Below are 22,344 nucleotides of genomic sequence, written 5' to 3' on the forward strand. Positions count from 1 at the left end.
TGGTCCTTTAATGTACTCAAGACTCAAGAGCATAGGGACCAGAATGCAGACATGCCTGCCCGTTGTACCCGTATAATGTGGGGGAATTTGGTGTTGTAAATGAGAGCTACGGGAACCATAAGAGCAGGATCGACTTTTATATGTAGTAGTGCTTCTAAAGGAAGTTGCTTATCAGTCAGATCAGGTGCATAGAAACCATCACCAAGAAGCCTTTCTTTATGCAGACATATTTGGTCCAACCATAGCGTGTGCAACCCTGGGGCCATGCCAACGTTCTGCTTGGAAAAGGTAAGGCTCATGTCCTCAATAGAAAATGTCAGCAACAGCGGTACTGCCTCTGCCAACAAAACTCAGACCGCTTCACTTGCAGTAATACACACCTCTACAATATTTGACCCAGTAGTATGAAAGTACTATCACAGTTATGGTAATACGCAAGATGTAACCGATTGAGGATGAATAATTGAATGTTGTGGAATAAATAGTATGACAGAAGCCTCAAAAATATTAGTTGAATCAAAGGCCTTGTTTAACTTGTTGCTAGTAGTCAACTGGATTTGCAGATATTCTGAGATATGTCCAAACTGTGCTCTGTTGAATAACGTCACGAACTACTATTCGATATTTTGGAAACTCCAGCCACATGGGTTTTAGACATCCCATCTATAAATATTATGATTAGTAATCTGGCAACGAGTTTAATCATCACTTTTATTCAAGGAATGAGTAAATATTGGATGCATTCATATGAAGTTGTTATCATAGATACCCTACGTGCTCGGATAGAATAAAAAACCTCAAAACAGCCTATTTTTAAAATCTATTAATAATTCAACTAACTAGTCCACATCTTCATTGCACAGATTGAAAAGAGCAATATTTTACTGACATTCAAACAACAACAACCAGGAAAACCTTTGTAATCCTTTTCACTAAACGGTGGCAATAGGAGGTTTATTTGATGCTGTTCATCCATTCCAGTTTCATTATAACCTGGAATAGTTTTGACATTGTTAGGTTTTTTTCAGTATTACCCCCAGTGAGCTCTCAAAAAGACTTGAAACCAGAAATATTTTAGCAAGCCGATCTTATCATGCCTTTGCCCTCTTCATCACTACAGTATTATAGGACCTTCCAGAAACACTCCTACTCCCACAACCACCACCAAGCTGGTTAGCTTTCTACTAAGAATAGGACCTTTTACAAACTTTGTTTGCTGTTCTTCAAACCCTAATAAATAAACACACACTATGTTTGTGAGTGTAAAGTGTGAGGAACCAAAGAAGCACTGCTGTGTTAGGAAGAGAACCCTCACTCGCCCTAAGGTGACATGCTTCCTCATAGGGTCCCCTCCTCAGATTGGGGCCAGAAGGTACCAAACGTGGGCTACGACTCTCCTGCAGGAGAGGAGTGGGGTGTTTTACAGCACGAGAAGTACCTCCTATGTGGGGAGAGAGGGGCAGAGTGCAAAAAACTGTTGAAAAAGTGAATAAAACTATCTCCTAGTGGGTGAAAAACCTTTATTCTGATGCCCCCAGTGGATAGGATTAAAATTATTGAAGTAAAATAGGGATATGAATCAACATGTTTCTGCCATATGAGACTAACAAAGTTCTAAGCATTCTTCAGGACCAACATATATATGTCACTCCTCTGTGTATAGTGTATAGAATAAGTTACAAAAAAGTAACAAAAAAGGTCATAAAGGCAGCTCAAGGGCTGTTTTTGTGGCACCATCATCCAATAGGGGGGGAAACATCCTTTACGACGAACTTTTACCACGCAGTGCCTTTACAACGCAGGTTTTTCAACGCAAGTCATTATAACGAATTGCGCTGGGGGGCGCTCTAGGATAGGTAATAGTTTAATTTAATATCCAACACCTTCCCTACTATCCACGGGGACTGGAGTTGGAATAGTAAATTAAACTATTCACTATCCAGCACCCCCCAACGCAAGTCGATGTAACGAATTGCGTTGAAAAACCTGCATTGTAAAGGAATGAGTAGTAAAAGCATGCGTTGTAACAACGTACATCCAATAGGGTCCACTGGACCCATCAACATATGTGTAAGGATCCGCCTAACCATCATCAGTCCCTCCACAGCATGCATAGCTTGTAAGGGTCTACCCGCCACATTAATGGACTTCTGGATAGTAAAGGTACTCATAAGACATTCCCATGTAAACTGATAATTTATCCAGAAACGTCGCTCACTCAACCTAGATCATTTAATCAGCACCCCTTAATGAATGAAACTGCCCTGTCCACCCTCCAGATGGAACTGCACTTTGGAATGCTCTTCCACTGAATATCACAGCCTCTCTACTACTACAGCAATTTAAAGAAGCCCTAAATACCCAATTATTGAAACATGAAGGCTTTGGATGTTAAATATTGTCACAGATTTCCCGAACATTGTACAACACATTTATTTATTTTGACATAGACCTCAAACTAGGAGGTATCAAGCCGTTATGCGACTTTATATCATTTGCATTGTACTGTATTGAGATGTATATCTGCAATTGCTGGTGTTGCTGTCATACAATGGCATATCTAACACATACCATTTATAAGAGCATTTGGTTATTGTACTTTCACTTTCCAGCCAGATGTATTAAAATGAAAGTTTGCCCTTTCTCATATTTCTGGTTGACACATTACTTGTTTCTACTTGTTAAATAAATAAATAAGTAATGTGCTGCTAATTAGCTTCCTTCCAGTTTTTTAATGATCCAAATCAAATTCACTTCATTTTGGTTACAAAAGTAGCCATAAAAGCACCCAAAACCACACCACAAATATACACCACACAATCCATCAACACATACACATACATATCACTATTACAAAGCAGACAGCAAACAGTGCCTCAAGGTGCCATAATCATATTTAGCAGGGTTAATTCAGTCCTCAATAGGTCCTTCCTACTTCCATATGAGGAAGAAGCAAATAAAGTGCAAATATCAAATGGCATAAACTCTCATGAAACTCAAGGTACATTGCCAATGATCATAAAGATTAAGAAAAGAGATAAAAACATGTGGTCAGCCCAACATCTTTTCATATGCACAGCAGGTCCCTAAAACAGATTGGCATTACGATCCACCCAAAATGTGCTATCCAATTAAAACATCAATGATTTCCTACTGCTAATAGCACATTCTAAAAGGGAGCAAATGTTAATACAGTTAGATGGGGGATAAAGTGGTTGCAAATAAACCAGGGTTAATCAAGGTTTTATGATTCCCCGCTCCCTAATATATGGCATTAGAACGCTTTTGGGGAGATCAAGATACAATTGACAAAAGAATGTAAAATGCAGTAGGCTCTGTGGGGAAGATTTGTCGCTTGGACACATCAGTGCTTTAGATGACTCAAATTGGCGGTGGAAGCAAAGGTGCCATCTCACGAATCCTAGTTTAAACCTGTTTGGTAATAATCTGTCCCAGAAACTATCAATCCATTCCAAATATGGTTCCAAGGTTAGTGAGCTATGCACCCCCACATACTCTCTAACAGTTGGTTTATTAAGTTTGTTTTCCTTCCTGAGAACTCTCAACCTTTACGTAAATGTAGTCTTCACACAGAACAAGTCAGTTTTAGATATAGCAGTTGGGTTAGAAAAAAGGGTCGGTCTTCTCAACGTCATCAGTTCAGACTTAATGTAAGTAAACCAAGGAATCTTCAGGCCTCTTTCACACAAGAGACATTTACTGATGATATCCCTATTTAACGAGGCATACTGGTTTACCCAAATCGAACACCACAAGAGCAAGACGGCGGCTTAATATAACATCAGCATAGCATACTCCAAGGTCCTGGTGCATAGTATAAGTAGAGCTTGAGGGGGCACCCAAGAGTCACTTAAACACCCTATTTTGCTTGACTTGGAGGAGACTAGTATTGGAGTAACCCCAAATTCCTATGCCATATTTGGGACTGAGAGGCATTTTCTTCTATATACCTCCAAGAGGGGAGCTTCAGGTTTTTTTTCCCAATGTGGTTGGCCAAATTAAAAATATACCCCCCTGAGCTTGCACATTTCGGGTGCACTTTAGCAATGCAGGGTTCCGAATTTCCCCCTGCATCCATAACTAGGCTCAAATATGAAAAATACTGGGTCTGGGCAATGGTGAAACCTTGTAAAAAGACGCTCACATCTTATGTTGACTTAGATTTAAAAAAAAAACTAAGCAAGCATCCTCTGCAATTAGAGGATGGCCCTCTAGGCACAGATTTTAAACCATAATGATGATTTTTGTTTGATTAGTGACCAAATCTAAAGTACCATAAAAATTCAAATACTTGAAATAAACTATTAAGCACATTATGGGTTCTAGAGAATAAAATTACAACATCTCCATATAGTAAAACTGGGTTCTTTTTCCTGCTAATTGAGCGGCATCCAAAACTTTATTAGGCAGGGCTGTGCCTAGGCCATTAATATATAAAAGAAACAATAGAGGAGCCAAGACACAGCCCTGATGCACCTCTATCCCTAGCTTGGTGCTATCTGTATGCTCACCTGATGGGCCAGTCCTTACTAAAGCTGACAGGTAGATTAATGCTTTCAGGAACAGTACCAAGTCATCCTTCAACCCTAGAATGGATAAGATCTCCCAAATTTGGACCTGACCACACTGTCGAATGTACAGGAAAGGTCCACAAATGCCAAGTAGACAGAGCTCTTCTTTGCAAAAGTATACTTGTTAACCAGCAGAAGCAAGTTTAGGCATTGCTCCATCATGCCAAGGCCTTCACGAAACTCCTACTGCAACTCTGACAGTGTGTCCGTCTCACTATCCCATGTAGGAGACATGCCAGTACACCTCTCCTTGCCAACTTCACAGCCAAGTCCAGTAGAGATATCGGCCAGAAGCACCCTAATGAATAAATGTTACCCTTCTAAAAAAATGGGTACGGTAACAGCGGTGTGCCATGACTGTGGATGTTCTGCCATATACATAGCATTGAAACAGTTACACAGCAGCTGGGCCCATACTTCCGGAGAAAATGTATACAGGTCAATAGGCATATCATTGGGGCCTTATTTGAGGACCTCTTGTTAATTGCCTGCCTAACTATGACCACCCTGAGTTCTACGCTGCGCTGGCCGGCCGCTGCAGGTCTCTGGCTACATCCACAATTCTATGGGGGGGTGACTTCAACTTCGTGTTCGATCCGGGTCTGGACAGGTCTAGGGGGCCGCCTCGCCGGCCATCTGCGGCGGCCTCCCACATGCAGGCGGAACTGATCAAACTCGACCTTGCTGATGTCTGGCGATTTAGGCACCCCACACAGGGAGGGTTCACGCACTATTCGGCTTTCCACGACACACATACTAGAATTGATTATTTCCTTGCTTCACAATCAGTGATCCCTTGTGTTCATAGTATGGAGGTGCTTCCCCGTACCCTATCTGACCATTCCCCTGTTCTCCTGACACTGACAATGCCGACAAGGTGAATTCCGCCATTCATCTGGCGATTCCCCCCCTATTCTCTGCTTGACGAGGTGTTTAGAGGAGAAATGGCTAATGATATAGACACCTACTTTGAGACTAACTTGGGGTCGGTGGACAGTTTCCAGACTCTATGGGATGCATTCAAAGGTTACATCAGGGGGATGGCCATGGCCAAGCACTCTAGTGTTTTGAAGTCCATAAGACTAAGGTTGCAGCATCTCAAGACGCAGCTTAGGGATCTTGAGAAAAGACAACTGACAGATCCGACAGATGACACCACGGCACAGATAACACAATTACTATCTGAATACGGTGAGGAGGCGGATAGGGAACTGCAACATATGGGCAAGTATGCTACGGCTCGGGCGTATGGGGAGGGTGAGAGGCCCGGCTCAGTATTGGCCAGAATAATGCGCCACGAAAGGCGTCCCTTGGTGATTGATGAAATACTAACCCCCAAGGGAGAGATCCTTACTGATGAGTCGGAGATCATAGGTGAGTTTAGAGGGTACTATGCGGATCTCTACAAGTCGAAATTCTCCCAGATGGAGGACGAGATTGACAACTATCTCAGTTACATCAAAATGCCTTTTTTGACGGAAGCGCAAAGGGAGTTTCTGATGACTCCGATCCAGGAAGACGAGATACGGGATGCGTTGGGTGGAATGCGTACGGGCAGCGCCCCAGGGGCGGACGGACTCACAGTGGGCTTTTACAAGGCATTCATAGACATCTTAATGCCACATTTGATATCCCTATTCGACGACATCTGCGTAGAAGGCAGCATGTCGCCTTCTATGAGGGAAGCACTACTGATCACTATCCTGAAACCTGGTAAGCCCCCCACTTCCTGTGGTTCCTATAGACCCCTTTCCCTAATTAATGTGGATGCCAAACTGTATGCTAAAGTGTTAGCCACACGCCTCGCCCTACTGACTCCAGAATTCGTGGCGCCGGAGCAGGCTGGCTTCATTCCAGAACGAAATCTCACATATAACATCCGCACAGTCCTGGGCACCATGCAACATGTCCGACAAGAGAATAAGGCTCTCGCCATTTTCCTCGATATGGAAAAGGCGTTCGACTCAGTTGAATGGCCGTTCCTGTCAAGAGTGCTGAGGAAACTGGGGCTGGGCGAGCCCTTTCTGCAAATGCTGGGGGCCCTGTATTACAAACCAACGGCCCGGCTAAGGATTGGAGAAACGGTCACTGACCCTTTCGACATCAGCAGAGGTACTAGGCAGGGCTTTCCCTCTCCCCCTACTATATGCACTGGTGGCGGAGCCCCTGACTTGCGCGATCAGGGAATACCATTCGCTAGAGTGCATCAATTTCCCAACATACAAATAGGCATTTCCACATACGCAGACGACACACTGCTGTATGTCCGCGACCCTGAAACGAATCTTAAGTCAATACTCAGAGAGGTTGTGCGCTTTGGAGCACTTTCGGGCCTGAGGGTGAACTGGACGAAGTCGGTGGCGTTTCCGCTAACGCCAGTCACGGTTCCGTTTGAGATGGAATACCCGCTACAGTGGTCGGCTGACCCGGTTCGGTATCTGGGGATACAGTTGCATACTGATCCGGACATACTGATCCGAGAGAACTATGGTGTGGCCTTTTCCAAACTGGTGGACGACGTCGAGAGGTGGTGCAAGCTCCCCTTGTCCCTAATGGGCAGGATTGCAATCATGAAAATGGTGGTCTTACCGAGATTCTTGTTTCTGTTCTCGAATATCCCGGTTGTCCTATCCAAGGCATTTTTCGCACAGCTTACACAAGTCCTAGTCAAACTGGCCTAGGGGGGAAAGCAACCAAGAATACAATGGAGCGTGTTGACTCTACCTTACGAGATGGGGGGACTAGGCGCTCCGGACCTGGAAAGATATTACAGGGTCGCGCAGGCAGTGCACCTGCACTCTTGGTTACATGGTAGGCATGATATCCCCCATGTAATACTAGAACGTCTGTTCGCGGAACCTCTCCCCCTGCCGGCCACTATTTGTTGCCCGGCTGATCGCAGCGTGGGCAAACTGGATTCTATTAAAACCACGAATCATGCATGGCATGCACTGATACGTGCCCAGGGTTGTGAACTATTATATTCCCCGCAACTATGTGTGGAATGGGCTGTATGGCTCCCATTACTCAAAGAGAAGGGTGTCACGACGGCGCTGCACAAGCTGGGCATCATGACGTTAGGAGACCTCTTTGTGGACGGCACAGTGAGGACGTGGGAACAGGTCCCCTCCGCCACACGGACAGCGGCTTCGTTGTTCACGCGCTTTCAGTATCACAGAGTGCGGAGCGCGCTGCAGGAACTCTTGGGCCCGGGCCTGGTGGAACCGACTGAGGTTCCGGAACTTACCTACGTGATAAAGACGTATCCCCCTGCAAGCTGGTTACCAATCTTAATAAACTGGGTGCTCGACATACGCAGCTTCAGCATTCCACAGCTAGAACGGCATGGGAGCGCGATCTTCATACACAGATAGATGACGGGATGTGGAGGTACTGCTGCACTAGCACCAAGAGATTGTCTCTGAATGGGAGGCACCGACTGGTGCACTTTAAATATCTGCATCGAGTATACTACACGCCGGAGAGACTACATAGGTACGGGCTGAGGCGGACGGCGGAGTGCGAACGCTGCCACACACAATCGGCTGGCTTTCTGCACATGGCCTGGAGCTGCCCTGGCATTAGCAAATTCTGGGGGGAAGTTTTTTCGGAACTCAGTCAGATATTGGAGGTGGAGATAGCAGTCGATCCGGCGCTGGCACTGTTGGGTTACTCCAAACCACTGCCTGTGGCGTTGAGACGCCTGGCGGACATGGCTCTGCTAATGGCTAGATGCGTTGTGGCTGTCTGCTGGATGAGGGGCCCGCTGCCCACAAAGAAGAGATGGGCAAGGGACATGCTGTATTGCTGTACCCAATCAGAAACGTATAGCGAATTGCTTCCACCCACGAGCCGCCCCAAAAACTTCTGGGGTCTGTATAAGTCATATGCACATGTAGACGACTCGGGAGGGGAATCAGGGCCTGAGCGGCACGCAGACGATCGACCAGTTCAGATGGAACCTGCTGCGGAGACCGGGGAGGACGTAGTGTGAAGCCTGAGCCGGAGCTAGGGTAGAACTGACTGGCTGGGAGCCTGGAGGGGTGGTATGCGGCGCTCACACTATGTAAGTGATAGTTAGTAGGGAGGCTACATGGGATTCGGTGGGTAGAAGAGATGGGTTAGACTTCTTGGGAACTCCGATCAGCTAGTTAGAGGCGGAAAAGGGCAAGCTGCTGGCGGGTAGTGGGCGGGGGGGTTGTTGGGGTCGGCCTTAAGACTTTGGTTTACTTGTGATATGAGTGTCAGTGCTACGCCCTGTGAGATACTGCACCCTACTGCTTAGGGTACACATGGGTTAATGTTTGGGAGGAGGGGTTGGCTGTCATTACCATTATGATGCTTTTCGACCTACTTGAATACTGTCTTTTGATGCGAGTGATTTCAATGCCGCCGAGCCTCCGGGATGTTGGCTAAATGGCTGTGTTCAGTGTTCCAGTTTTGGTCGAATGTACTACCTGATTGATAGCTGCCGGCCCTCCTGGGTTGTAGGCCACAGGCTGTGTACTGCACTCTGGTACGACAATAAAAGTTTATAATAAAAAAAAAAAAAAAAGAATTGCAGACATGGTCGAATATTTAGTACTGTAATAAATAGCATTATTCACCACTCACTCTCTTGATGCAATATGAATTTAATTTTATTAGTCCTCGACAGTAAGCACCGAATTGGTAGATATGTGTTCTTCACTCCCTATGGTCAATGTACTGGGCTTTATAACCACTGATAATTTTACATATGCAAATATTATGTTAGCACAATTAAACTTACCATTCACAGAGTGGAGTATCTGAAATGGTACGCTCTGAAAGAGATTGAAGGCAAAAGTCTGTTAGTATGAATGCATCACCCTGCAAATTTAAAGGTAAACACAATGATACTATGTATGGTAAACATAAGTAAGAGGTCAAGGACAAAATATTAGGTTGCACTGAATTACGCCAACCCCCCCCTATTATTATGCATATTTTGTAAAGCTCATGCCTACCTAAAATAGGTTTCCTAGCACTAGCTCAATTACGGAATCTGTCACTCCAGAGTACCAGACAAGAAGGAAAGCCTATTAAAAAGAATCCGGCGATTTGAGACCCTATGGGCCTTATTTATGAAGGCCTTGCGCCGCCGGTGCGCCACTTTTAAAATTGGAAAAAGTGACGCACCGGCGGCGCAAGGCCTTCATAAATACGGCCCCATGTGTTTTAATAAATTTCATGATGATAACGTATGTTAAAGACCTGGATATATAGTAACATCACATGTTTTTTGTCTACTTTGTGTGTGTTACTTTGCATTTAAGTAACACAAGATTGTTTTTTTAGTATATTGCAGGATGCTCTGTCTAATTTTGTTTGCATATTCCCACATGCGTTCTGCTCTACAATGCTCACCTTGAAGGGAACTTTCCACTTCTGAACTGCCAAATATGAGCAACAGCTAAGATATTTACCTTTCCTTTCAACATGACCTTGTTAGTTCTCCGGAATGAAAAGTGAGAGTCCTTCCACCAGCTCTGTTGAGTTTCTAGGGAATGTAAGCTTTATGAGTTCTCCTCAAAGAGAGAGGCAGGAGAGAGAGCTGTTGATTCTAAGGTATGCTGTCTGAAGGGATGAAGTACTGAAGATCCTTTGGCATGCTGCAGGTATGCGGCAAGGTTAACACGGCTTTGCAACAAAGCAGCATTTTTCAAGCATATAGTGTCCTGCTGGATGGAAACGGTGGGTGTAGGAAAGTGCCCAATGTGACATGCTCACCCCCACTTTTTGCAACTGGTACTGATGTTTTTCGACGGATGTTCACTGTGTACCTGCTAACCAGGCCCCAGTGCCAATGCTCTTTCCCTAAAACAAACTACATGTTCAATTGTTAAACCAAGTACATAATGGCTTCAATGAAAATAATGGTGTTTGGCATTAAAACACCTCATCTTGACAAATCCACACTGATGCCAGTATCGAATTTGTCCTGACATGCACCCAGACTACACCTTAGAAGTGCCAGTCGAATCCTACTAGTTTCTTAGTGTGCTGGCTGACTGGTATTATCCAGCCTTCCACCACAGATAAGTTCTGAACGCCTTCAGGTAACGGACAGCGCTCTCTGAGGTCAGAAGCAATGCCTGCTCCCTAAGAAGGTGTTCACACATTTCCTCCAGTAGGATGGCTGGTGCTTTAGTATATCAAGGTGAGAGTCTTCTAAGCCTCTCCCACCTTTGATATTTGACCTCGGCTTCCCCTGCAGACCTGTGAATGCCGCCCCCTGTAAGGAGGCCAATTTGAAACCAGGACGGTTGGGGAAATTAGCTAGTCAGAAGATGTGTTCACTCTCAGGCTAGTCACACTTCTAGGGTGGGGTACCTGAAGTGAGCAACGAAGGAAGGGTTTCACCATCTTGATTATGGTGAAACTAGGAACTCTTGTTCAGCTTTTTACCCACTCCTAGCAGGAAGTTGTTATATAGGAGGGGGTAGTCACCCCAGGGGTTAGTAGACCATTAGTTACTATCTAACAGTCCCCTAAATTCAATATTTAGGGGTCCCCAGGATATCAGGAACTCAGATTCATCTACTGGGAACAGAAGAAGGACAAAGGAGAGCCGAAAACGCAAGAAATGTGGACCAGCTCTGGAATTGGTGCCAAACCCTGCCTGGCTGCTGCTGTCCCGATAATTGCAAAGACTCGACTTCTCCCACAGCTGTGCATCCTCCTAAAGCCTTGGAGGGCTGCCTGCATTTCGCCAACCAGTTAGCATTCCCTTGAACTGGTTGAGCCACTTCCCTGCAGTCTGCAGTCACTGTCACATCTGCCCAGTACAATATTCTGCTGACCACCAGTTCCACTGAGGAATAAGTCAACAGGAGAATGACTTCTTGGGTCCCAGAGGTCAGCTCCATCTCCCCAAAAAGTTTTGAGCTGCTGCCCCCTCTAGGAGTCCCCCAGCACCAATACCCTTGGTATCAGAGCCCTTGCAACAGCCAAGGCATGTTAAGTGTCCAGCCTGGACACCAGCCTTGCCAACACCGATCTACTGATGAGGGATGTCAGCCTAACTGAGGCCAGCATCAAGAGTGGTCCTTCTGTACTGTTAGCCCCTATCACCAGGTGGACCCTAAAAAGTGAGAGACTCCAACACAAGTGATCCACCAGACACAACACCTTTACACCTGAGCCCTACAGCCCAAGTCCGAGCCAACTCATGGTAACCCCTTGCTCCAGGGACCCTCAAGAGCCGAGCCCCCCTTTGCGTTCTGCCGAACTTATCTCAAGTCTGCATTTGCAGCCTTTTTCTTGTTAAAAGGTTTCTCCATTGACTTTACAGTATACCAGTTGAGGCTACCATCACAACCGGCACCTCTGCACCCAGGCACACAAGGGCAGGTACAACCAAACTGCTAGTGGTCTATGGAGCTTGGCCCTTAAGCACCTTAAGTTCAAGAAATCAGCACCTGAAGTTGAAGAGATCAACCCTAACAAACGTTTGCAAGTATAACAGCTTTTGCTATTTTACTGTTTTTCCGTAAAAACGATAACTCAGAAAGTACCTCCCTGATTCTGATGATCTTGGTGTCTAAATTAGTATAAAAATCTATGTTAATTTCTAAATTGGTCTTGAATTTCTTCTTGATGCTAGAGCTGCCTGACCACAGTACCACAAAATAGAGCATGTGTCAGGTTTTATCACCATCTCAGGGGAGGCATTAGGGATGTGCAATAAGTAGAAATATACCGTATTTCGCCTCTTTTTTCCTCCTTCTATGTGTGCTGCATTCTACAGCACACACAGAAAGAGGAAAACACCTCTCGTGATTGTTTTTGTGCAGAAAGGTGTGCCTTCCTGCACAAAGTCAATCACCACTACAAAGCAGATACCCTTGCACCATGGAGCAAGTGTGCCTAAGTTGGCACATGGCAGGCCGTTGTACACCAGCACAGGAGAACATGACAGGAATGCGCCGTATCTAAGAGGTAAGGCGCATTTCTGACCTTTTCTTTTGACGCAGTGCATCTTAGCTAGATTCCATTTGGAGCTGCCCTGCGCCAAAACCTAATAAATGAGGTCCATAGTTGTTTGCATGAACCAGATTGATTTTTGCTGACTTTTCATGGTGTTTCAATTGATAATATTTTGCACTTGGTAGACGATAGGCACTTCACAATTAGTGCACTGCTAAATATGGTCCTTCCTGTTTACATGTATGAGAGTCTCGCTTACATATCACAATTACAGATTTCTCTTGATTCATGTAATGCAATGTCTTTTACACTTTCTGTTGCATAGCTAAACTATTGTCTAAGACAGGGCTCCAAAACATGGTTGTTGGTATTGGCCCTTTTTGCAGGGTTATCCCCAAACTTTTTGCTTCTTCCGCCCTTGTTTTTCCTGACCCGTCGTTGTTGGCAATAGGACTCTGGGCACTTTACCACTGCTGATCAGTGCTAAAGTGCATATGCTCTCTGTGTAAATTGTTATTGTAAGTGGTTATCCATGATTGGCATATTTGTATGATCAAGAAGTCCTTAGTAAAGTGCACTGAGTGTGCCAGAGCTGGTGATTCAAATGCTACTAGTGGAACTCAGAATTTAATAACACATCTTTTAGGAAAGGTGGTTTTTTAAATCCTGTGTTTGAGAACAGCACTTTTTAAAAAGGCTTTGCTTTCCCTCCACAATGCTGGCTCCACCTCCTGCTGAGCGGCTGACGACTCTGCCCCTCCCTCTGAAAGGAAAGTAGAGGCCAGGAAAACAAAGTGCTCAAGGAACACCCAGAACTTTTTCAGGCCGGGCTCAGAGCCCTCCTGCACAAAGGGAACAAAGACTTTTAGGGGTATAAGTACCCCAGACTACAGAAAATTAGATCATCCTGGAACCAAGAAGGAACCTCTGCTAAGGAGAAAGCTGGAAGACTGAAGAAGGAAGACTGTCCTGCTGTTGCTTTGTTGGACTGACCTGCAGTTGCTTTGCTGCCAAGGAGAGGGGAAGGAATTTGCTTTGTGCTGTGTCCCCTTGCTTGAAGGAATCTCCAAGGCCGGAAGAAGAGCTGGCTCCCTGTTAAGATGTCCCAGGAACAAAAGGACTTCGCCCCCAGCTTCCCTGAACTCTGCTGAGAGAGTTCTGTCCTTCCTTGAGTGCTTGGGCCAGTTGTGGTGCCTCTGGAAGTTGTACTTGTGTTGGGAAGCTGGAAACCAAGATTTTAAAGACTTTTTGCAAGTTTTAACGCATCGCTTCCTTGCGGAGCACATGCCCGTCAGTGCGAGGAAATTCCCGCCGCCGCAAAGGCCGAGATTGTTGCAGTGCCTGTGCCGCTGCCAGAGTCGTCGCATCCTTCGCTTGCGGGACGCACCAGTCTGTTGCGGGAAGATTACCATCGCTGCGAGTATCGTCACAGAGCCTGTCGTCACTGGGTGAGATCGTCGCACCACTTGCTTGTGGACCGCATCACGTCTCTGCGAGTGTCGTCGCAGAGCCATCGCATCGAGGGGCCGCGAGAGGAGAAGATTGACGCTAAGCCGCGCATCGTCGCCGCCCCGAAGATCGCCCCATCGTACCTTTTGCAAGCCGCTTCCACCTAAAACGGTGCACAGAAATCCACGCAAGGTATCGCATCCCTCCCCATACAGACCGGAAGTCATCGCAACACGCCCGCTTTGTCCAGTGGGGTTGTTGCATCGCCACCCCAGGGTCTCAGGAGTGACGCATCGCTTGCTTTTTAACGCTACAGCTTTCACTGGGAACTTTTGTCGCATCTAAAGGTACTGTTGGCTAAAACGTGATGCAACTGTGGATTATTTTAATGCAACTTTAAGAACTCATTCGAAACTATATTCTTGAACTGTGTATGTTAGATTTTTATTGTTTTGGTCTTGTGTAGTTTAGATTAAATACCTTTTTTTTTTTAACGGTTGTGGAGTCAGTTTGTGGTGTTTTCACTGTGTTACTGTGAGTGTTGTTACAAATACTTTGCACATAGCCTTCGATAAGCCTGACTGCTCGTGCCAAGCTACCAAGGGGTGAGCTTTCTCTTCAGGTATGATATTATTCATAACTTGAAAAAGCGGTTGAGAAAATTTAGTTTGTCTGATGACAAATGTGCAAGCCATTCTCAATTCCTTTTACTCTATCTTACAAACCTATTGACGTGTTTTAAAATGTCTAACTAATGGCTTGCTTCTTTGAATATTGATAAACGTTCAGTCTGATTACGTTTTTCCTTGAACCGTGTGTTGTTTTTTTAGCAGATTTCAACAAAATCTGAATTAACAAAATTGGTCTCTTTTGCAGAAGGTATGGCTAAAGGTTCTCAGGTTCAACATATCCGTAAAGGTTCATGTTAATAGTTATCTTGCACTGATAGTTTGTGTTAGTCTCATGAAATAGGTCAAATTACTTACTCCTATCTTGTCACTACTCTATAATTTGATAAGGTCGAGCACTGGAATAAAGGCACTATTCAAATAGAAAGGCTGAATAAATTATACAAAGCCTTTCAATGCCTATCTGTTTAATTGATTGCCTCTATTACTAACTTCACTAAGTTACACCTGCTTAGGCTAGAGTCCTTAGGATCTGCTTTTCTGATCGCCTCTGGCATGCCGCCTACTGCTAGAGCTCCAGGACACCTCTGTTTCAGCTAGCTGTTCGCGCTTTAGAAATGTTGGTATTCTAATTATTATTATTATTGTTGTTAAGTGTAATTTGTTAAACAATTGTCCAGCTTGGTGAACATTAACCTGTAATGTCGTGGTCCTAAGCACTCTGTAGCTAAACATTAGCTACCTCCTTCGGCAGTGTTCTGCTCCCTCTTATGTTAACCTAGTCCTAGAAAGCACCATATCTACAGAGATACGTCACTATCCTGCTCTCTCCTTTGCGCTGGTACAGAATCAAACTGCCGAGCATTACTCACAAAACTTTACACCATAGTGCAAGGATGTCTGCATGAGTCAAGCCTAGGTTTTGTACTGAAAGGGTACCCTTCCAATATAAAATACTATGCTTAGACTAACTTTAAAACTTTTCCTGATTCGGATGTGTGCTGTAAAGTGCAGCACACATGCTGTCAGAAATGTGGTTACTGGTTGAGCAGGTATGAGTCCTTCTCATGCAGCAGGCAAAATCCTTGTTAGGGTGAACAACAATAAGTCACTGATTACCTGTGCTTAATCCTCTGGTAGCTTAGCACAAAGCAGTCAGGCTTAACTTAGAGGCAACATGTAAAGTATATTTGCAGCACTTTAAATAATAATAAAGTGAAAATACAATACACTAAAAATCCCACACCACACTAGAAAGAATTGAGTAAAACTTATTAAATTGTTTGACACAAAAAAATCCTATCAGTAGAACCAGTGATATGCATCTTTTAAGATAAGTTTAGTGATTAAAAGCAAACAGCGCTGCTTGCAGTTGGTGGTGCGAGTACCGATGAAAGTCATAAGTTGAGACTGACCATGATTGAGTGAGTTACAGATACAGGGACCAGGTTAGACCAGCTGAAACAAGTATCTTCTACACTCCAGCGCAGAGTTCCATTAATGGTGGAGGAAGTAGTGAGGAGCAGAGAGAGCATCGCAGAGGGTAATTGCTGAAGAGCAAAGAGCAGGCTGTGGGGTGCCGATGGTTGTCGCTGTAGCGTGAATGTTCTGTCAGGCATCACGTATGTTTGCTGCTGGGCGTTCATGTTGGCAATCACCAAGGGCTGTTAATGCTGTCACACGAAGGGAAGATCTCACATTACTGGTCGTTGCTGGCGGTCGCTGTAGCACAAGGATCCAGTCTCACCAGAGCTTCGCATTGGTGGACAGCATGATATTGGCCCATTAGCAGTCGCAAAGAGCCCAGAATTTCAGGATTTCCTCTTTTCTTTGAGGAGGAGCTTCACTGATACCACACCAAGGGTACAGGACCTGGGAGGCACCTCTCGTGGATTAGGAGTTCAATCCAGCAGACGCCAGCAAGGCTCAGGCAGGTCGAATTGCAGGTCTAGACAGGCCAATTTGCAGTAGGTCATTTGGGCAGTTGCAGACAGGTTTTTGGAGCTAGTTATGTCCCTATAGCTCAGAACAAGAGGTCAGTCCGTTGTTCCTTGCAGCCACTTCCGCCTGGGATGAAGGGTGCTGGCACAGTCTTCCCTCTCAGCAAGGAGGGCAGGCCTCAAGCAGCATGGCAGCAGGGTGTCTTTTTTATCCACTGGCCCAGGGGTGTACTGAAGAGTGGGTTTGGGGGTCCCATTTATACCTGATGCCCCCTTTGAAGTGAGTGAGGCTTCTGGAATTTTACCTCTACAGAGGTATATGGAATGTACTGCCTCCCTGACCTGTCAGTGTACAAAATAGGCTACTGTAAATTCCTCGGTGGGTGAGCTGGGCCAGGGAATTTGAAGTGGAAGTGTGGTAGGTGACAGCTCTGCCCTTCTATTAAATCAAGATGGCCCATCTCGCCAATACCTATGCCCTCTAGTGTGATACTGTCTGGGAGGAATGCACAAAGCCCAACTGCCAATTACACTAAGTTATTTGACCGAGGATAAAGGCTACAGGTACCAAATGGTTAGGACAAGAAAATGCCAACTTGCTACAATTATTCAGAAACCAAACATTACATTCCAACTTGTATTCCATCAAAGTTATCAATTGTTTAACGTAATAAGGTAACCAAATGTTTTACTACGGGAAGGGTCGGCCTTTTAGTACTGAAAAACAAATGTATGATGCTTTCACTGCCAAAACTGAAAAGTACTTGTCCAACATTTTAAAAGCAATGCACCATGCACTGTGGGATTTTTAGTGCCTACCCTAGGGGTGACTTATAGATATTGAAAAGAAAGGTTTAGGCATGGCAAAAAGGTTTATTATTCCAAATCGAAATGGTAGATTAAAAACTGTACACATAAGCTGCAATGAGAGATCTGAGATGTTTAAACGGGCTACTTAAGTTTTGAGAAAATAAGTACTGCAGGCTCACTAGTAGCATTTAATTTACAGGCCCTGAATACATGTAGTACATCTTTACTAGGGAATTACAAGCAGATTAAATGTACTAATTAGGTATAAGCCAAGTTTACCATTTTTAAAGGAGAGAGCACTTAAGTGTTAGTTAGCAGTGGTAAAGTGCACAGAGCCTTAAAAGTCTACAAAAACTGGTTCAGAAAACAAGAGGGTTAAGGCAAAATGTTTGAGGATGATCATGCAGAGGTGCCAAGTCTAATACATGGAAAGTGAGAATAGGTAGGAGAAACAAAAGCATTTCTCCTGCTTCAAAGTGGCATTATTTTTTGCCGCAAACCTCTGTATTTAGTAGATATGGTTTTGCGGCAAAAACAATGGATGATTGTATGAGAACACACATGCACCATTCATTGGACAAGCCCTTGATGCAGAATAATGCAAGGCAATGCACTGCACTGCACTGCTTTAGATTGTTTTGAGGGAACCTTCCAGTGCAATACTGGTTTCGCGCTGGAAAGTAAATCAAAAAAATGCACAGGTGTGCATCACTTTTTGTGACAAAAATACAGTGTGAAGTATTTAATAATCTGGGCCTTTGGTTTTTTATTCACATGTTTAGGATAGAAAATAATTGTTAAGGCAGCGGCATGACCAAGCCGATAACCTACCCTTCCTAAGATGATGGATGGTCCAATGAACTCTATTGAAGGTTGCCAATACAAGATGAAGGATGGGTCTTTTCTGTGATGCCAGCTCATGTTTGAATCATATATAAAGGAGGCGACAAAAAGAGGAAAAAACATCAAAGCCATTCCATCTCTATTTCTCATTGTGTACATCCCCCACTTGTTCTCAATTTTCGCCCATGATTTTTGCTTCTTGCTTGTGGATGGCCTTTGTACTCTTCTTGTGGATTCTTTGGCCTTGATCCTCTCCCTTTCAGATGTCAAAGAATACATGGTGCCTGGCTTTTCTCATACAACCTAAATCTCCATCTTCAATTGAGCATTATTAGATTGCCAAAGAAGATTTTTGCCTTTGTAGATTTTGTCCCCTCACTTGGATATTTCTTTCCTATTTCTGCATAACTGAATTACTTTAACATCATTGTTTACAAGGTAGCAATTAAAAGCACGAGATCCCAGGGATATTCACTGGAGACAACAAAAACCTTACATCAGTGCATAGGCTGTAAATGCTTCCTTTGAGGTGTTAAATCCTTAACTCCAGAATTTGATTTCAAAGCTGTAGATAAATCCTTAGTCCTGTAAAGATCATACAGAGGGAGCTATCTTCTGTCATGGATATGTAAGTTACACATTGCACCTCTGAAAGCAGTTCTTTATGCCACTGTAATGTTGGTGTCCTAAACAAAAACATGTGAGCCCATAGTCACATTACAGTCCCTGCCCATAGAAGCTAGCAGTTTATTCAAACTTGCATTTATCAAGCACCAATATTCCACTCATGGTCATGATGGTCTTGACGCCTGGTCTGGTTGGCAGGAACCGCCATCACTGCAGTTCCTATCAGTGCTTTTTTAAGTTGACGCATGGCTCTGACAGAATGACAGTGCCGTCCATCAAACATATTTTTTTTATTTTCAAAAACAAAATTCTGAAGCTGAATTTTATTTTTGTAAATAAAAAAAAGCCCTCCTTGCCATTGGAGTTTATTCCAATAGTGTGGGGGCATTAGCCAGTTGTCAGTGCCCCTTACGGCCAGGGCTTTCCTGTCAGTGAAAACTGACCTGTATGTCTGCCCATCTAAATTAGGTGGACTGACATAGAGGTCAACCTCTAAGGGTCCTTACTGTGTTGGGCCGTGGGAGGGGTGTAACCAGGGAGGAGCTAGAGTAGTCTCTGTTGTGGTTACATCTAAGCTTCATCCACATTTAAATCAGGTGGGCAGGCCCTTATGTTGGCGGCAAGGACACTTTGTTGCTGTTGCGATGGAGAATCCCTACTGCCAACATATAATTCAGCCTCTTAGTCTGTCTAGGATCAGGGAGACTACTTCCAGTAGCCACAATGTTACTGATACAGAAAGGACTCTGCAGATAGTGCCTTCTAGAAGGAGTCTCAAGGAGGAAAAAAAGTTAAATGGCAAAAACATCCAAAAATCATCAGTGAAGGCTTCAGAAAGCTGAGAAGAAGATGTCAAGCAGTGACTGGTGATAAGCTGGACAGCTGAAAGTTGGAATTGCTGTCTTGAAAAATGATACAGAAAAGGCAAGGTTGGGAGAACTTGGAGTAGAAGACTACTGAAGTGCAGAGGAAGAGGAGAATGGAAACAGGCAAAGGTTCAGGAAGAAATCCAGGAGCAAGAAACATAACAAAACAACTACCCCAGGCATGCGATGCAAAGAGTAGAAATGTCTACTGTCTCCATATTGATTTGGGAAAGACATTCAGTAATTTGCAGGGCAATAGACATATTAGTTTGGGACAGATATTACCTTGTCTGATAACCTCACCAAGGAATCCTGGGAAGGAGAAGGCTAAGCAGGTAAATTGCCTAGCACGCATTGTTTGCAAGAATGCCCCCTGAGAAAATCATGCTGCAAAGGAAGACCACACTGTTGGCTCGACCGCTGGGTAAATCATAAAGGGATATCTGAAGACCCAACAAGTGTGGAAAGAATGGCGTCTCAACTGTCTAAGGCTCACCCTCTGTTAAATGGCAAGGGGGGCAGTAGCTGAACTAGGAATTGTAACAGCGGCATGACAGGTCCAGTTCAAGGAAGTATATACATATATATATTCAGTTATTATACCCCTTAGTATTTATAGTCATCCCCCCCCAAGGGATATGTGAAGCATAAAATACTAAATATTTCCACAAATGTGTGAGTCAATTATAAACCATGGTCTGAGACAGAAATTCGAAATGGTAGCCTGTGTCAAGTTTACAACCCTTATGGGTAACAAATCTATCTCTACTTTTAATCGATGTCTAAAGGATAGGGCAATGGATGTCAAAATTTCTATTGTACTTTGGTCAATTTCGATATCCGTCTGTGAATACCTGTGCTCTCTGCCACTCTAGTGTTCACCACACCCAAAACATCTGGTGCTCCATGAAGCTCTACAAAGTATAATTCGCAATATAGCCATGGCAAAGAAATGTACATGTTGTTTTGATAGGGGTTTTAATATTTATTTATTTATTTATTTATTTATTTGTGTACTTATAAAGCGCAACCTATCACCCAGAGGGCATCCTGGCGCTTTGAACTTCGGCAGGCACACAACTCACTGCTCAAACAATTTTCGGGAACAAATGCGTTTTCAGCGCTTTCCTAAATGGTAGGTAGTCCTTGGGGCTTCTCAGAGAGAGAGGAAGGGAGTTCCAGAGTCTGGCCGCCGCAACACTGAATGAGCGGCCACCCATCCTGACTCTCTGGAACCTCGGGACCACCAACAAGCTGGCTGAGGATGAGCGGAGGGGCCGCGAGGCAGCATACCAAGCAAACATGTCACGAAGTGGCATTGGGCCCTGTTGGTGTACGGCCTTAAACACCAAACACGCGGCCTTATACATCACTCGCAGATGCACCGGAAGCCAGTGCAGGTCTCTTAGAGCCAGAGTGGAAGAGCTAAATCTAGCCCGCGAGAGAGCCAGCTTGGCAGCCATGTTCTGCACCCGTTGTAACTTCCCCACCAGATTTTTTGGGGCCTCCAGAAGCAGCGCATTGCAGTAGTCTAAACGACTTAAAATAGTACTGCGAACTACCTCTGGCCTGGCCTGGGCGGGGAGAAGAGGCAGAACTTTGCGCAACATGCGTAACAGCATCATGCACGTGGCGATAGTTTTGTTTACGTGCAGGTCGAGCTGTAGGTTCGGGCCAAAAATAACCCCCAAGTTGCGGGCTGATTCCGCCGCCGCTACTGGTTCCGGGAAAGCAGTGGGCCAGAAGTTCTCTGGAAGAGCCCGCGGAATTCGATCACTGGAGCAGTGGAGCACCTCCGTCTTAGAGCTGTTAAATTGGAGGGAATTGGCTCGAAGCCAATCCGCTGTAGCTGCCATACAGCGATGGAAAGTTTCCAGTGAGACCGCGTTGTTACCTTCCAGAGAAAAGACCAGCTGGGTGTCATCGGCGTAATTAAAATCCGAGACACCAAAAGATTTAATAAGCTGGACTAGGGGGCGAAGATACAGATTGAAAAGTATCGGGCTGATGGCCGAGCCCTGTGGAACCCCCTGTCCCACTTTCCGTGGCTCAGAGCGGAAAGGAGGAAGCGAGACCAGCTGTTGCCGGCTACCCAGATAAGAAACCAACCAATCTTTTGCGCTCTCTGTGACCCCGCACTCCTCCAGTCTTCTGATGAGGGTTTGATGGCAGACCGTATCGAACGCGGCCGACATGTCGAGCAGCACTAAGAAGGCTGCCCGTCCACTGTCGACACGCGTCCGGAGGTTGTCCAATACGGTAACCAGTGCTGACTCCGTCCCATGCCCGGGGCGGAAGCCAAACTGTGCCTCGTCAAACCAACCGATGTTCTCAAGAAAACCAGAGAGCGAGCGGGTCACCCATTTTTCCATGATCTTGATAGGAAATGGGAGCAAAGAGATAGGCCTGTAGTTGGAAAGACAGGCAGGGTCTAACGTTGGCTTCTTGAGCAGTGGAGATACCACTGCTAACTTCCAGCAATCAGGAACCCAAGCCGACTCCAAGGACTGGAGGCAGATGGCGTGCAACGGCGGAAAGAGTTCTGCATGGAAGACCTTCCAAAATTTGGGAGGTAGTGGGTCGAGCGGAGAGTCCGAAGCAACCGTTTGTGCCAAACTGCAGAATTCCTCATAGGAGG

The 22,344-nt window shown here is 45.0% G+C and overlaps 1 protein-coding gene and 1 long non-coding RNA gene across 4 annotated transcripts in view; one reads left to right on the top strand and one right to left on the bottom strand.

Annotated features, from left to right (window-relative positions):
* Positions 1–22,344, bottom strand: part of LOC144767395 (uncharacterized) — a 442,933-nt gene that overhangs the window by 25,436 nt on the left and 395,153 nt on the right. For all 3 annotated transcript variants that reach the window (XM_078650843.1, XM_078650841.1, XM_078650842.1), the window contains one exon: positions 9,364–9,397. In XM_078650843.1, the coding sequence (XP_078506969.1) occupies positions 9,364–9,397 (34 nt within the window). The remainder of the gene's footprint in view (positions 1–9,363; positions 9,398–22,344) is intronic.
* The window catches only part of LOC144767396 (uncharacterized), a 73,690-nt gene that overhangs the window by 23,648 nt on the left and 27,698 nt on the right, over positions 1–22,344 (top strand). The window lies entirely within an intron of this gene.

Source organism: Lissotriton helveticus, chromosome 7, assembly GCF_964261635.1.
Source record: "Lissotriton helveticus chromosome 7, aLisHel1.1, whole genome shotgun sequence".
Lineage (NCBI taxonomy): Eukaryota > Metazoa > Chordata > Amphibia > Caudata > Salamandridae > Lissotriton > Lissotriton helveticus.